The sequence below is a fragment of the Cavia porcellus genome, unplaced genomic scaffold, assembly GCF_034190915.1.
Source record: "Cavia porcellus strain 051 isolate PalLab524CR breed Dunkin Hartley unplaced genomic scaffold, mCavPor4.1 scaffold_16, whole genome shotgun sequence".
Lineage (NCBI taxonomy): Eukaryota > Metazoa > Chordata > Mammalia > Rodentia > Caviidae > Cavia > Cavia porcellus.
Genome location: NW_026947499.1, coordinates 27,949,106 through 27,966,520, shown reverse-complemented (window position 1 = coordinate 27,966,520; position 17,415 = coordinate 27,949,106). Strand labels below are relative to the sequence as shown.

The window sequence follows — 17,415 nt, the reverse complement described above, 5'->3', positions numbered from 1 at the left end:
TGCAGCCCCCCCTTGGTACCCACAGGGGATGGGCTCCAGATCCCCCTCAGATGGACACTGAGATCTGCAGGTGTTCAGTTTCTGATGTGCAGTGGCATAGTATTTGCACATCACTACACAATCCTCCAGTATACTCTAAATCATCTCAGAAGGTTTACAATATCTACTCCAAGTAAACACTGTGGAAATCAGTAGTTGTTCTGTATCAGTTAGGAAATAATGATAAGGACAAATGTCTGTGCATGTTCAGAACTGATGCAATTTCTGTATTTTTGAGCCGATTGAATCTATGGATGCTGAACCTGCAGATACAGGGTATCAACTATGTGCACAGATTTTCCTGTAGCTGTGGTGGTAAATCTATGGCATGCATGTTGTTGTATTTTTCTTTTAAGACAAAAGCCATTGTTTGTTTTTTTCTAAACTGAAGCCTCAGTATTCAGGTTTAATTGTGATGTTGGCATTTTGCAATCAGTAAGTGGGTTGGGTTGCAGTTTGGGCACTTGGTCTCTAAAAGTTTGCCATCACTGCATAGCATGCTTCGCCTTACCGGAAGTACAGTGGATTCATGAAGGAAAAAGAGCCGGGATGCATGATACTGAGGTTGCAGGCAAGACATGTCATCTTTAATTCCTATCAAAACCCCGTGACTTGTGTAATGAGTGTTCCCACTGTCACAGCTGAGAAAGATCAGGCTCTAAATGCTATCTGGCTTGGAATCTGAATCTTGGCCTGGATCTGAATCTGGGATCATTGGCTTGAAAATTCATTTCCTGACCCTTGCAGGTTAAGAGGAGTGGCAATTTCAATATTACTGAATCTTTGAAGTTTACATACTAAAGCTTTGTAACTTTAGGCAACCAGAAAAAGAGCATTTGCATGTAAATGTTACTATTCATCAATTCATTAATCACATTTATTGGACACTGCTGTGTAGTAGGCACAGGGGAATCACTCACAAAGTGGGCACACATTTATTGAGCACCTGCTATGTTTCAGATGACTAGAAATTTGCTCATTCATCTGCCACATGTTAATGAAGCACTACTACATTCCAGGACACTGGTGTTCACCCATTTGTCCTGTATGTATTTATTGAACACCTGCTAGACACTAGGACACTGGTCTGGGAATTGATGGACATGAATATAATTAAAATAATGGTCTCTGCCCTCATAGAGCTTGTATCTCCATGGCATTGAAGGGTTGATGTGATTTTTACCCCTTTTCACAGCTGAAGAGACTGAGGACTCATAGTTAGCAAGCAGTGTAAAGACCACATGGCTATTAATTGGCAGCACCAGTATAGAGCCTCAAGCCACAAAGCTGTGGCACAGGAAAACCTAATAACCCTGTGTCACGTTACAGAGTCTGGGCAGAGGCTCTAGAGAAGGGTGCTCCTGGCCCCTGGTGTTGGCTTTCCAACCCCACCTCTGCTACTTTCTAGCTGTGTGTGCTTGCAGAGGCCCCCACTGAGCTGTGCCTGGAAGGCTTAGTCCCCGCCTCCCTGGGTTCCCCCACAGGCAAGAGAAACATCAGCTGCTGCTTCTTGCAGCACAATTCCTGGCACATAGGTGCACAGATAGGGGTGTACTTGTACTGACCATTGACTGTCCCCTGACTTGATTATAGTACCAACCTTGGCAAGCACCTTTGCAATCAGTGCTCAGGCCTGTCCCCTGACCCTTATTGTGCAGTTATACCAGAAGGCTAACCCTTTTGGGACAGACCATGGCATAGGCAGCAGATGCTGCAGGGTACCTCTGAGATCTCTCATTAGAGACTCAGGGTGCTGCCGCCCAGATTCTCCATCCCCGTCTCCAGCCACTCACAGAGCTTCTTCACATCCCTCTCCCCAGCCAAGGCTCTGAGAGGCAGGTGTAGCACACCTTGTTTATCTGCCATCCATCTCTGATTCACTGTCCGCAGAGCAGGGTTCTGGCCAAACCAGGCCACCCTGGGAAGATAGTGGAAAGAAATGAGACCTCCCTAGGCCCCTGGAGGGCTACAGGCAGGGTGCATCTGATGGGCAGGGTTAAAAACCAGGCAGGAAAGGAGCATCTAGCTTCAAATAGAAAAGAGATCCTTGCCCCAGTCCCCTAAGAGGTGTGTAAATCCAGATCACAGTCCACAGTGTCTACACAGAGGCATGAATTTGGGGGGATGGGGGCCGTTACACAGAAGGAAATGACCCAGGCAAGACAGAAAAGGGAATGCAGGGATGTGGGAGGAATCTCTCCAGCTCCTGTGGCTTCTTCTTTCATCCCTCCCCCCCCCCCAGCTTGTCTGCCTGTCTTCTCCCTCTGCCCCACCCCTCTCTTTTCCAGCCTTGTAAGAACTACGCTGTAGGCTGGTGTCCCTGTTTCATATCCCAGAAGCATGGGTTCAGCCCACCCCTGTCCCGAGACTCTGGATCCTGGTGTCTGCCCCAGGACAGCCAGGGGCTTAAGGGATAAGATGGGACACTTCGGCTTTCACACCTTGTGGAAGACCTGGTTGTGGGGCCTCCCGAGAGGTAGGAGGGTGGTGCACTGTGCCGGCAGAGCAGGGGCCTTCATGGCAAATCTCAGCCCTCTGCATCAGCACACACATCCTGGGCTCCTGGCTGCTCCTCTGTGCCCCTCCCTGGTTCCCTTTGGTGTCCAAGGTGAGATAGCAGATCGTCATTTGCATCTGCCACTGTTGCCTTTGCCCTTGGGCCTCTTTGCTCTTTCTCCTCCTCCACCACATAGTTCCCTCCTCTTCCTCCAGCTTCTGTCTTGTTTGCTCTGCTCCCTCTCCTGCTCCCTAGCCTCCTTCCCTTCCTCCCACACACTGACCTGCCTCCGCTTTCCTGGCCTTGCCTACTTCCTTTTCCTCCTCCGCCTTGACTGAGTTCAGTGCCATTTACTGAGCATTTATTACCCGGCTTGGTGCTAATTCAGGAGAGGCAGGAAAAGAGTCATCCAGACTGCCACCTGAGTTGGAGTCTGTGATTTCCCCTCTTCCCTGCTTATGCTCACTTTCCCTGTGTCCTTGCTCATCCCCTACTGCTGCCTCCCCCTCTTCTTGTGACGCCTGTGCCTCCCTTTTCCTTGTTCCTGGTGCTGGCGTCTGCTGCTTGCAGTGGTGGTAGGAGTTGGGCACACACGACTGCAGAATCCCAGGGGATTAGGCCATGGGTGCGCCCCACTCTACCATCCCCAGGTGCCAAGCAGGGGGTGAGACACAGCGCCCAGACCCATCCATCCTGCCGGCCTCCAATCAGGGCTAAAACAGGATGGAGATGACTTTTGTCAGCTCAGCACAGCCCACTGGCCGAGCAGCCCTGAGCTATTTATTAAAAAGAAAAAAATAAATAAGGGAGTGTGATTGCCACCTTGCCATGTATTTGGAGAGCGATTCCAAAGCGATGATGTTGACAAACACACCTTTGGGGAATTATAAAGAAGCCTCCAGCTCCTCTCCCAGCTCCTGTCCCACCGTGATGGCGACAGAAAGTGACAGGCAAGAGATAGGAGAGAAGGCAGTTGCGCCAGGAAAATTGTCAGGCTTTGATTTTAGCACAGGGGGCCCCCCATGGTAAGATGCAAGGTCACCTGCCTGGTCATTCATTACGTTTATTCCTCCACGTACTTGTCTCCTCGTGTCCACTGACAGAGGCAGTGGTGAAATCAGGGATTGGAGTAATAATTACTATCAATTGCTAATGACTGAAGACGGATAATTGTCCGCGATTGGCTATGAATGATCCCTCCGAGCTGTTCACTGTCACTGAGTGATGGGTACCAGGAACGATAGTATCAAGGGCTTCCCCCATTTCCCCCATTCTCCAGGTTGACGCTGTGAGTAGGGGACAGGGAGATGGAAGGGTTGCTCCCAGCACAGAAAACATAAACTTGAGAAGCAGTAAAGGCTCATCCTGTCCCAGGAGCAGTGGACTGAGACAGAGGAACGGGGGTGTTAAGATGAGGGGTAGGCTGCAAAACTTCAGCACTCAGAAATTGCATTTCTGAAGAAGGGCAAGGATGGCGAGTAGGTGGCTCACCTGCCTGGGCACTTTGGAACACCAGATCTATACCATGTCTAGCCAGGGCGTGAACCCTCCTCCATCTAAGTGACACAGGAAATGCGCATTCTCATGAAATCCTTTAGCAAGACTCTCGGTGGCCCCTGCTTGGCTGGGGACTCCCCTGCCAACCCTGGAGGAGAAAGGCTGCTGGGTGGTTGAAGCTCTGACCTCAGGATCTCTGAAAGGCAGGGTCTCGGTTTTGTCTTAGTCCTTTCAGGCTGCCATAACAACAACAACAAAAAATATTCTGTGAATAGGGTGGATTACAGATGGCAGAACTTTCTCACAGTTCTGGAGGCTGGAGAATCCAAGACCAAGGTACACAAATGGCTGTCTTCTCAATGTGTCCTCACAGGGAGGAAGGGATGAGATAACTCTCTGCCCTCTTTTATAAGAGCACCAGTCCACCCTCATGACCTGCTCACCACTCTAGGGCCCCATCTCCTAACACCATCACTTGAAGGGTGAGGTCTCAACATAAGAATTTGGGGTGGACACACAGATGATCTGTGCATTGCAGTCTGTACCTCTTTCCTTAGAAACCCCCTAGCCACTGCCTTTCTGTCCCCTCTGGGCCTTCCCCATGGCTTCCTGCTCAGATTCCAAAGCCCGCTGGGCCCTGGCTGCCCCCTGCAGTGAGGGATGCGGTGTGGGTGGTGATACCCAGCTGGGAAAGCAAGATGTTCTCCTTGGTTTGTACAGAATCCCAGCCACCCATGGCGTGGAGAAGGCTGACTCCTACAATTGTCCCCTTGTCACAGTCAGAGCCACATAGCCGCCAGCGCTGGGGGCCTAATCCTTGGCAGCCTGCATGTGCTTCTCCTCCCCTCCGCAGGCCCGCATCCACGGCTTTGTCTGCAGTGCCAGAATCTGACGTTTGGCCCTCCTTTCTGCTTTTTTATAAATTATGACTGTACTGGTGGGCGGGAAAGGGGTGGTTTGTCTTCAAGGGAGGACATGTAGATTTTATTTGTTAAAGGAAAGGCTGATGGACTCCAATCTCTCTGCTTTAAAAGATGCTCTTTATTTTCCAGTCTATAATTTCACCCCACTGTGAGGCCCCTACTTTCCGGAGGCAACGTGGTTTTGGCTCAGCTGCTACAAACTCCCTCTGCATAAAAACCGGGCTGGTACAGTCCCAGAATAGATACCGTCTGTCCTTGTGTGTATAGATTTGGTTTCGAGTTGATTTCAAGTGACTCTTTTGCTTGGGGGGGGGGCAGTTTTTATCTCTGTCCCACCTCTGTGAAACAATGACAGGTGTCACAGCGAACCCCACTGCTCAGAACCGCTGCTCAGTAGGACTGTCCTCTGGCTCTGGCCCTTAATAAATAAATAAATTACACTCTGCATGTCCTGTTCCAGTCTTAGAGAAACAAATTACTTACTTCACAGTAGGCTCTCGTATGCTCAGTCCTATCATGTCAGATATGATGCCTCGTAAATCTAAGCCATCCATCCTTGCTGCTGCGTTAATCTACTCAAATGTACTTAGCTGGGTTTAATTATAGACAGAAACTGCATATCAGAAAGCAACAAGAAATCATTTACATGGCTTGAATTTGCACATTAAATCATACGGTTCATTTGAGAATGCGGTAGGGATGGTGTTTCCAAAGGAAAACAATATTAGTCGCTGCGCTCAGTGGCTCTCATACCAATTGCACAAATTGTATGAATTGCACAATTTCTACTCTCTGCATCTTTCTTCCTGGACAGGATGAATGGCGAAGCGGGAGACGCTGAGAGCAGATCCTGGAATGTTCACAGCAAGACCTCGAGAGACAACTCTGTTTCTCCCTGCTCTACCCATCAACAAAAGTCCTGTCATTTGGGGGACGGTGAAGGGCTTGGCGTCCAGAGAAAGCCCATGGAAAGATCGAGAGCTCTGTCCTCTCCTGTGGCCTCTCAGACTCCAGATACATCCCTGCCGCCCAGGGAGAAGCTGCCCAGTCCGTCAGCAGCGCTCTCTGAGTTCGTGGAAGGACTGCGGAAGAAGAGGGCCCAGAGAGGCCAGGGCCCCACGCTGGGCCTGGAGGACTGGCCCACGCTCCCCATTTACCAGACCACTGGTGCCTCCACGCTCAGGAGGGGCAGGGCTGGCAGTGACGAGGGAGATCTCTCCCTGAAGCTACAGGCAAAGTCCCCGCTGGGGGTGGAGGGGGCCTCTGGTACATCCGCTGGTCTCTCACGGTCCACTAGCCTGAAGTGCATCTCTTCAGGAGGTGCCGAGAGCATGAGCCTGCCCCCGGAGAGGCCGAAGACGCGCTTCAGCTCCTGCGAGGCCCTCTTAGAGTCAGGGCCTAGTGTGAGGAAAAAAATGAGCTCCCCGACCACCCCCAGGAGCATTCTTTTGTCACCTACTCTGCGGCCCCGGAGGCGCTGTCTGGAGTCCTCAGTGGATGACGCAGGCTGCCCGGACCTTGGCAAAGAACCACTTGTCTTCCAGAACCGCCAGTTCGCCCATCTAATGGAGGAGCCTCTAGGCAGTGACCCGTGCAGCTGGACACTCCCAAGCCTCAGCTATGGACGCAGGGCCAGGGTGGACTTTGATGACTTCCTCCCTGCTATCCGGAAGTCTGAGACACCCACACCCTTGGCAGGGGTGGCTAAACACGGGCACGAGGGTTCAAAGCATTCAGGCGTCCACTTTGAGATGGAAGAAACTGACCGTTCCTTTCTCTCAGGGATCAAGACCATTTTGAAAAAGAGCACAGAGTCCAAGGAGGACCCTGCTCACCTCTCTGATTCCTCTTCGTCTTCCAGCTCTATCGTGTCCTTCAAAAGTGCTGACAGCGTCAAGAGCCGACCTAGACCCCCTCGCCTCGAAGGCGATGGCGGTGAGCAAATGTCTCCTGAGCCCAGAGAGCTGGGCGCAGGGAGGAAGGAGGATGACGTGGAGAGCATCATGAAGAAATACCTGCAGAAGTAGGAACGCGTGCAGGTAACAGTTACAGACGGGAGCTTCCTCGGGGACCAGAGTCCTCCCAGGTCTGGGAGAGCTGCAGAGAGCAGGCGCTGCTCTTCTGCCTTTAATCCCTTGCCTGCTTGCTCCAGGATTTGTGGAGATTTGAGCTGAAGTCATGTGTTGCTGAATGCAAAGCTTCTCTTAAAGCACAGATGTATGGGAAAGCAAGAGGGTCCTGGGGGCGGTGCTAGAGGAGACGTCAGCTTCTAAAGTTTCTCCGGCTGAGTCTCATTTTCCTGTGTCCCTTCTACCTGGGGTGATAGGGCTGGGAGGCCTCTGTCACACGATGGTGAGATACCACAGAGGTATCGCAGATCTGCAAAAGGCCAGATTGGAAGAGGTTGTAGAACAGTGGAGTCCACTTTTGCATCATATAAAGAGAGAAACTGAGGCCCAAGGTTGGGGGGAGGGGAGTCACATGCAAAGATCACAGAGCACCACTGTGGGAGAAGTCCTGCTCCTCTGTGCCCTGGCTTCTATATCCGGCCCCAATCCTGGTTCTTCTTTGGGATAAACATAGGAAGGGGTATGCCTCGCTGGTAATGGCTTATTTTACTGAATACATAGGTCAGCCAGTTATTTAGGGTTCATGATATCTCCCACCAAGGGGATCAGCATTATTTATTCCCATCTTACAGGTTGACAAACTGAGAATAAGAGAGGTTAAGTCACTTATTCAAAGCTGCCCAGACAGAACTGAGATTGAAAGCTCAGAATTCTCCCTTTTATCTTCAGAGTGCTCTCCACATCATCCTCCTTCCTTCCTCCCTGTGTCCAGCTCTCTGGTCTCCCTTTTGTACTTTTTCTCCTTGGATGTGTATTCCAGGTATCTTCATGAGTGACATCAGAACTGCTCGATAGCCCACAGTGCACTTATACCTCCCAGTTCTGAATCTCAGAGCCCCAGGCTCAGGTGGTCAAGCAGTCATACACATGCCCCAACCCTCAGACCTGCTTGAGCAAAGCGAGCTGCACATCTCCCCTAGTGCACACCTGTTTCTCCGGCAGGCACCCTTAGCCCATCAAAAAGTCACTACCTCTTCCGCGGAGACAAGCTGGGACTGCATCAGAGCAAATTAATTTGACTTAACATGGCCTTCTCTCTGCTCTCAATTACGAAGTAAAGATCTGATATTCATTTACATTATTATGCTCTCGGGGACATGGAAAGCAGTTTCAAAGGCCAAGTAAAGGGCACACGGCCGAAAGGGGAACAGTGCTTAGCAGAAGTCGTCACAGAACATCTTGTCTCTGCCAATTTTTTTTTTTTTAATCTCAGGGCCTCTTCCTCTCCCCAGCGAGGTTCTCAGAGGCTGGTCTCTGTCACAGCAGGGCGCTGCCTACAGTTGTCTTGGTTTCTGAGCTGCACAGCCCAGCCCGCTCCCCACCCTGCACTTGGATGGTGGGCAATGGAGCCCTCAGACTCAGTCCTTCCCTGTACCCAGGGCTGCGACTTCGGCAGGCAGTGCCATCTTACCCAGCACCTCTGTCCTCCACGAGAAAGTGGGAATAAATGCCAGCAACCCGAAGTCCCTCTGTGGGCTTAAGGAGAGCATGAGAGACCCCAGCACAGAGCCTGGCACCAGTGGATGGCTTCAAGCCTAGTGACCTTGCACGTGGGAATGTGGGTCCAGTGCTAGTCAGCTTTCCATTACTGTGATAAATCCCTGAGAGAACCCACTTATGAACAAGAATGGTTATTTTGGTTTACAGTGTTAGAAGTTTCAGCCCATGACTGATTGTCCATGTTGCTTTGGGGTCTGGGGTGAGCCAGTACATCATGGTGGGAGCAGGGGGCAAAACTGCTCACCTCTGGGCTGGGGAGCAAAAAAGAAAGAGACTGGGGCCCTGCAATTCTGTTGAGGGGCACAATCCCAATGAACTAAAGATCTACAATGAGGATTCACCTCTTAAAGCTTCCACTGCCTCCCAGTAGCATCAGGCTAGGGACTGAGTCTTTACACTTGGACCTTTGGGAGACATCTAAGGTCCAGTCTGATACAGGTCCTGTAGGACATCTGCATCAGCCTTTCCTCCAGTCTGTTCCCTCCCATTGCCTGTGTCTGTCATTCCACTTGGTAGAACCTCCATAGAAACGCCCTGGAAACACAGAGTTCCAGGCTCTTTAGCCCCTCATTCTCCCCATCAAAACACGCCCAACTTACATCCCCATTCATCAGTTCTGACCTGCTTGTTTCCAGCCTCCTGAAATGCAGCTGCCCTTGCAGACATCCAGACTCTACAGCTGTTTGGAGAGTGGCTGGCAAGGCCGCCTCAGGGCCCTCAGTGTGGAGCCAGCATCAAGGCCACCCTCAAGAGGCCAGAGGGACCTGGAGAGCCGTATCCTGCCAGAGGGACGGGGCTCCCCATGTGCTTGGTCTGTGTGAAATAAAGTTGGTTTCCTTGGTATCTTTTCTGCTCTCTGTCCCTGACCATGTCACCTGGGATGCCAGAAGGTGGATGGGGTACACTGGGGTGTAAAGGTCCCCAAGAATGGAATCAGCCCACACTGTCACAAGGGTGCACACTGCTATTGTTCTCCTGTGTATATACACACAGTTACAGCCTTCCTCTTCACCTGGTCCCTTTAGCTGCCATGCAGCCGCCTCTAGGAAGATCTTCTAGAGCATCAAACTGAAATAGGTGCTCAGTCTCTGTGCTCCTTGAATCCTTCCCTCAGCTCTTTTGTGTTCCCCCACTTCCACATTTATATTGTGTGTGTATAAGTGTATGTGAGCACGTAAGAAATGAGTGAGTGAATAAATCAGTGAATCAATGAGCCAGTGCACTAGTGAGCCCATGCGTCCTAAAGGCATGGGGCACATTGATTCACGTGTCTCAATAAATGTGTGTCCATATTAGCATCGGAGAACTTGTGATCACCCAGAGCCCCCGCTCACCTCCTCACACACACAGCCCCACCACCCCTCATAAACATATGCAGGCACCAGAAACTACACCCCAGCACATCTTCCAGTTTATGGTGTAGAAATCTGTTCCTTCAAACACCCCCGAAGTATTCATAATACTAAAACTATCAGCTGATGTTTTTTGACCACGTAGTATGTGCCGGTGTTGTGCTAAGCATTTTATATGTTGTGAATCACTGCAGCTGTACAAAGTCATGAGAGATAAATGCACTGATTTATTCCCTCTTTACAAAGGTAGAACCAGCGTATTTATCCTAGACTTATTCAGGTAGCCAGTGTTGACTCTGTGTAAATTCTCATAGACAGGCTCCTTACTGGGCTGCTGATGTATCTGCACCCCAGGAACCCTCTGGTGAGGCCAGTCACAGGCCCACCTGTGGGAGGGAATTCCTGTTTATATCACAGGTGGATTTGCTTACTCGGGCTGCGATGACAAAGTGCTGCAGAGTCAATGCCTAAAGCAAGAGAGGCAAGTCTTGCAGTTCTGGGGCGTGGGGATGAGGGCAGGTAGACTTCCAAGTTCAAGGTGTTGGTTGCTCCATAGGTGTCTGGGGACCTCTGTCTTTGGCTTCCAGCTGGCTCCATCTCTATACATCGTCTTACTCCATGTGTGTCACATATCCAAAATTCTGCTTTTTTATAAGGACACCAGATGCCAGGTGCCACTGATGGATTAGGATTAGATTGAGCTAGGCTTCAATTTACTTCTTTAGAAGCCTTATCCACAAATACAGTTGCATTCTATGACATTAGGTGGTAAGGATTTCAATGTAGTAATTTTTGAGGGTCACAATTCAGCCCACAACACATGTCATGCAAAAGGAGGTGGCAGTTCTATTTATTAATAACAGTAATTATTCATGTAGTAATTGAATGTTTGTTCTGAGCTCCCAGTTTTGTCCTCAAAAAAGGCCATTAAAGAAGTTAGGAACAGACTCACATTGCCTTCTTGCCTTTGGTGTTTCATTGGTTTTTTTTTTAGGTAAGCCTAGAACCTGTGAGCGCCTACTGTGTCATTTTGCTAGCTCCTACGTATGCACCGGGCCCTATCCCTACACTGAGGACCCTGAGGAGCAGGCAGAGCCACCCTGCTTTTCTGTGAGATGTGCCCTCACTGGGGATACAGACAGTAACCAAGGAAATAAATACACTGTCATAGAGCGAGAAGTGCGAAGAAGAAAAATAAAGATGAAATTACCTTGTGAGTGCCCTGTTAAAAATTTATAGGACGTTTATTTTATGAAATGTATTTTTGTAAAGGAGGAAACTTGCCATTGTTCTCCAGTGATATAAGGTGATGCCTCTAAAGACATTAAATCCAAATGGTGGCTCAGCAGGAACCAGAAGTCCTGGATGCTCATGAACATCAGCTCACTGTCCTAGAAGAAGGAAATCAGGCCCATGCCTCAAGTCCCCCTTCTGAGGCACATCCCAAAGCAAAGGTCCCTCCTCAGCTGGGCCCTCTGCCCCGAAAGCTTCTTGCAGAATCCTACGGTCTGCAGTGTCACACAGACAGTATGATCAGTGCAGCACCCAGGTAGTGACCATGCAAGTCATCGCTGCTACCACTTCGGATATCAGAGACATCAGAATGGCTCAGCTTCTGGGGAACCACAATGAATTTACTTCTTTCTGGATTTTTCTTGTTTGCAAGATACCAGCCTTCCCACATTCCTGTGAACAATCGAATGTCCCTGAAGCACTACCCAGCTATGCTCAGCATGTGCTCCACCCAGCCATTGGTCAGCAGTGTGCATCTTTGCTCTCTGGGCTCAGAAGTGATGCTTTCTGATCCCCAAGTGTGGGACTTAATGCTCCTCATGAACAGAGCCAATCCTCGCTGTAGATAATGTGTGATGTGTTCTGCTGTTGCTCCCCCTGCATATCCATACGCATGGCTTTCTTACTCCTCTTCATTTGTCCACATTTAACTCAAGAGGGACCTCCTCCAGGTGCCTCCCTGAATACACGGGACTGAAATCAGTGCTGTTCTCCATGCTGCCACATGCCCACGCTTAGCTCTCGTGCATCCCCTGACTACTTCCCTACTGTGCGTGTGAGTATTTAAGAAACTTATGAGAGAGTAAACCAAGTAAACCAAAGGCACATGGAACCCACAGGCAAGGACACTTCCCCACAGCGGGCCCTACTTCGTCATGAAGAGTCCCTTTCTACAGAAGCAGAGCTAGTGTGTACGTGCCCACAATGGAGGAGCCAGTGCTGCCCTGGTTATACCTGTACCCTGCTATGATTTTTTGGGTTGATATAAGCAAAGTTGTTTGAATGACAAGGGTGTTGAAGATCACGGATCCATGCAGATTAGGTGGTCACCCCAAATACTTCCATACCTTGAGACCATTTTTAACAGGGTGCTAAGGTCTGAAAAGCCCCTTAAACCTGGAGGATGAGAAGATGGTGTGAAGGTCATTTTTCTGGGTGAGGAAATTGAGGTACATAGAGGGAAAAGATTTGCCCAAAGGCACTTGGCAGAAGATCTGAACTTAGAGGTTAGTTAACACTTCCTCACGCATGTATTGACTGACTCTTCCACCACTCCATGTCTTTGGCAGGCATTGTTGCAGGTGTGTGCAGATGAAGATGAGGATAATGAGCAAAAGCTCAACTGTAGTGAAGCTTAGGAAGTGAGGTGCCAACTGATGCCCTAATAGGAGCCCATCTATATCTGGTGACCCCAGCCCTGCCCAGGCACATTCTCCAGGTTAAACCAGTCCAGGCTTTGTCCCAAGACCCTGCTTCTATGCTGAGGCTGTGTATCCTTTCTCAGTCTAGAGACCATTTTTGGGAAGAAGAAGAGCAGGAGACTTATGACAGCCAGGAAAGCAGATGCTGAAAGATGTCACGTAGAAGGCTCATGTTGTGATTAATGGCTCGGCCAAGCTCCTGTCCCTGTCTGTGGAGGTCATGTAGAGCCCAGGCTGTGACCCACTCTCCAGACCCTCTGCTTATTTACCTGTCAGCATAGCAGCTAGCTTCAGAACTTGGTGACAGGTGCTAGGCAGCAGCGCGGGTGACAAGGTGAGACAGTGACACCATCACCCTTTGTTAGGGACCATCAAAGCTTCTACACCTTTAATATTAGTGATGGGCCATACACTGTGCTCAGTGACATTCAGACATTCCTTCTAAGGGTCATGGGTGGGATCCCCCTGCCCTGTCAATCACTCCATGCATTCTGTACAAAGGAAAAGAAATAGAAAATGACTCAAAATTCTGCCTTGTAAATAGCTGTGTGTAGGCCCCATGGCACTATTCTGGGATCAGTATTAAAACTGTGTTGGCAGCCCCATGCCTGCAACTAGAGCTCAGTGGGATGGCTTGTTTAGCCCCCTTTCATCTCCCAGAAACTAAGTTTAAGGTCATCCTCCCCAGCTTGCTATAACGGGTAATAGGAGACCTTTGCAGGGGTGGAGGGACTAAAGGATGGGGGCAGAAGTTCCTGCACTGAGAAGAAGCCCTTAGAAGACCTTGGCTGGTCCCCAGTGTATGTTCATAGATGTCTGCATCAGCAAGCAGGACAGAATCCCTCAAGGCACAGAGGCCACACTCCCTGGCAAAGTGAGTCTCCAGATTGGGCTGACCTGACCAATTAAACAGCAGTTCTTCCTTGCTCAGTGAGCAGGGAGGGAAGCTGCCAAGGGACCAGACGACAGGTTAATCCTTGCCCCAAAATCAAGTCCTGAAACTCAAAGAGAGTGGAAATCAACAAAAGGAGCTAGATTTGAACCTAGAACTCTCTCTCCAAACCCAGATGTTTCTAATAACAATACCATGGGCCAGGCTTAACAAGGTAGACCAGGAGCCCACACAACTGCTTGGTCAGTGTCCTTTTAGTAACATCCACACAGCAGCAAGAGGTGAGCTGTAGGTGAGTGATGAGGGAGTGAGGAAAGCATTATCTGTATTTCTGGCAGCGTCTTATTGCTGTCACTACCACTTAAGCTTTGCCTCCTTGGCAGAGTAGAAACATTAGATTCTCAGAGGAGCATGAGCTCTACCGTGGACTATACATGCAAGAGGGATCTAGGTTTTACACTTTGTAGGAGAATCTCATGCTTTGATGATCTGAGGTGCAGCTGAGCCTGTGATGCTAGCATTGGGCTATGTAATTATTATTAATTACTAACATGTATTTTAAAAAAAACTAAAAGCCTATATCCACTTACCTGTGGCTTTGGAAAAATTGTCTTTCATGATAACTCTGGCAGAGTTCCTCGTGCCAAAAATGTTGGAGACCACTGGTGTGGACAGTGCTTTCCAATCGGGCCAGCTGATAGAATGGACCTGGGGGCCACATCACTTTCTTTCTTCATTTCTTTCTGGTCAAACATCTGAACAGCCTGTGTCAGATAGGCAGTCATGGGCCCAAGTTTCAGGAATAAATATGGGTTTGTTCCTGGCTCCGCCTTTTGTCAACCTGTGTAATGTCAAGTAGAAGAGTGAGTACCACCTAAGTCTTGGTTTCTTCTTGATTAATAAGGGGAGGGTGAGAAAACCCCAATTTTAGAGCCTTTAACTGGCCCACAGAAGCACCAGGGCAAGGATTATTATGCTCATTTTACAGATGAAATTGAGGCTCAGCAAGACCAAGTGCCCATCCCTAGTTAGTGTTACAGAGGCTGGGATTGGAGTTCAGAGCCTTTGACTCCAAGCTCAGTACTCTTTCTAAGACAGTCTCTCTCTGTCCTGCTGCTCTCAGAGCCTTCTGTCTGGACAGTGAAGGGAAAAATTGGGCAAGTCTTCGGCCCAGCTCAGAGCTTCACCAGCTCTCTGCTTAGCAGGACTTCACCTCTGCTGTCCCTTCCCATCTCAAAGCTGGTGGGAAGTGATTCCACAGATTCTCCAGCCTGTTCACCTATGCTTCGGGAAAGCCAATTTTGTAATGGCTCAAGTGTCTTACACCAAATTGTCATGGCACAAGAAGTTACCCCAAAATTTTTAATGCGTTCTTTCTGAAAGAAAGTGAGGTCTTAGAAAGTATTGCTGCTGCTGCTGCTGCTGTTGCTGTTGCTGGATCATCACGACACCATTCAAAGCTGGGTGAGTATCATGGGACTATTGCCCACCAGCTCTGTGCTTTGAAGTCCTCATGATGGGGACAGTCAGGTGCTCTCATTAGCTAGGAAGCAGACCCAGGTGGCACCAGTGCATTGGACTGGTTCCATTATTTTTCATATGTAGAAACAAGACCCAAAAGGGATCATGTATCTCTCCAAATCACACAGAAAATTTGAAGGAGACCTAAAGCCAGTGTTTTCCCTGCAGTTCTTGCTTCTCCTGGAGCTGGAACGATGACTCAAGGATAATTCAGCCTTTAATTGTGAATAATTAGGGCAAACATGAGAATTTTGCTGGCATCTCCACACCTTGTCTCAAAGGGTTGGATCCACATTCTCTCTTTCTTTACATCCTTGAGTGGTCCAAAATCTGTTCAGCATGGTCTCAGGCTCACCACAGGCTGATTGTGTGGCTAGGTAAGCATCTAGCCACTCTGTGCCTCTGTTTCCTTTCTGTGAAGTTGAGATGATACAATGCCATTGGATCTATCTCATGAACTTTCTCAGATCTTTGTGGTCTCATTCAACATCTGGACCATCAGTGGCTTCCTGCTCTGCCCATCACAGAGTCTCACTGCCTGAGCCCACAGGCTGAGGTCTCTGGCTTCTCCCACCACTTCAGAGTATGGATGAGATCTTCTTCTGTGAGTTTAACTATTGAATGACTGCAGAACTGGCAGTCACACTGTCTTTGAACTCTGCCCTTGGGCAGACGTTAAGTGGTTTTCTTGAACAACCTAACTTGGGACAGACCATGTGATCAGGCAGCCCCTGTGCCAGCTCAGAAAGGCAATACTTCCCTCCTTATATCTTATCTTTCTACCCTTCCTTCCCTTTTCCCTTGGTCTCACTGCCCTGAGATTGTACCTTCAATAAAAAATGAACATTTACGCCTTGCCTCAGGTTCATTTTCAAGAGAGGCTGCATTAAGACTAAAGCTGTGGCAAAAGGTGATGAGAGATTAAACAAATGCATGCATGGGGAGCACTTCAGTCTGCCGCTAGCACTTTGCCAGGATCCCACAGATTACCATTATGGCTGTTCGTATAACTGTTACTTTTGTAGATGACCATATCTAGGCTTTTAAGTGATGTGTCGCCACCTGTTTGGTGGACCTCTGTGCTAGACCCACCCCAACCCCTGCTGGTCTCTCTCTTGTGTGTTTACTCTGTCTGGAATCCTCATTCATTCATTCATTCATTCATTCATTCATAAGGTAAGACCTTGTGGTGTATCCTCTCAGTCGGTCAGACAGTCCGGGCATGGCTTCTGTCCTCAGAGACTCACACTAGTCTCACTTGCCGGTTACTTTCCAAATTGTCTACTTCCCTCTAGCCTAAGCTCCCCCGACTTCCAGGTGGAACTAGGGCTCAGCTGTAAGCTCTCTGCACTCTGGGCCTTTCTCTGTCATGTTTGCAGCATGACTTCCAGCTCTTTGTTTACCTGCTGCTCTGTCTGCCCAGATGAGACCAAAGGACCAGACTGTACAAAGGACCTGAGGTAGGAGCATGAATTATGCATCTGAGTACTTGTGAAGTAGTAGAGCTGGAATGGAGTGTGCCAGAGGGAAAGAGCAGAAGACAGGGTTATAGACGTGAAGGAGGCCGGATCACGCAGAACCTTGTAGAATGCTGTAACTGTATTGGCATTAAATCTGATCAAGATGGGGGCCATTTAAGGGGACAAATCACCCTCCTCCAAAAGACTGAGGGTCCTCCCAGAGGACAGGATAAAACAGGGATATTCTTGGGCAATCCAGGAAGAGGCAATCACCTAGATTCACCCAGGGTTTTGAGAGAACTCTCCTGTGGGAGGATTGCTGTGTCAGCGAGGTGAAGAGTAGATTCTAACAGGGCAAGACCAGAATGAGAGGGACCTACTCAGAAGCCACTGACCTGGGTGAGGACGATGGCTCAGACCAGCACCGCAGCAGCGGAGGCATGGGATGTATGAGACCCCGAGCACATTCAGGAGCAGCCCCAGTGGCAGGAAAGGTCAGCAGAGAGACGAGCGTCTGTTCCCTGCCTCAGTGACAGCCTGGGGGGGGGTACATGTCCAGCTGGACTTCCCTGAGACTCTGCTCAGTCCCACTGCTTCCCATGTGGGAGAGGCCAAGAAATAGTGACCCGTGGTGTGTCCCCTAGGATGCTGCCATCCTGGCTATACCCTGGGCTCAGAGAGAGGGAAGAGCACAGCATCCTTCCTACAGGGGAGGAGATCAAAACTTAGAGCCAGGATGCACCCAGGTTCACATCTTCACTGAGGGCAGCCCAGGTTTCAGCATCCCAGGTGAGCCACAGTTTCCCAAACCTTGATTTTCTCTTCTGTGAAATGGAGGCAGTGGTCCCAGCTACCAGCATCAAAAAGAATGAAGGAGACTCTGCACGTGAG

The 17,415-nt window shown here is 49.5% G+C and overlaps 1 protein-coding gene across 3 annotated transcripts in view; it reads left to right on the top strand.

Moving 5' to 3' along the window:
* The window catches only part of Myo18b (myosin XVIIIB), a 246,939-nt gene extending 237,511 nt beyond the window's left edge, over positions 1 to 9,428 (top strand). For all 3 annotated transcript variants that reach the window (XM_013142193.2, XM_013142192.2, XM_063226027.1), the window contains 2 exons: positions 5,771 to 6,995; positions 9,221 to 9,428. In XM_013142193.2, the coding sequence (XP_012997647.1) occupies positions 5,771 to 6,983 (1,213 nt within the window). In that variant the 3' untranslated portion in view covers positions 6,984 to 6,995; positions 9,221 to 9,428. The remainder of the gene's footprint in view (positions 1 to 5,770; positions 6,996 to 9,220) is intronic.
* Positions 9,429 to 17,415: the final 7,987 nt, after the last annotated feature.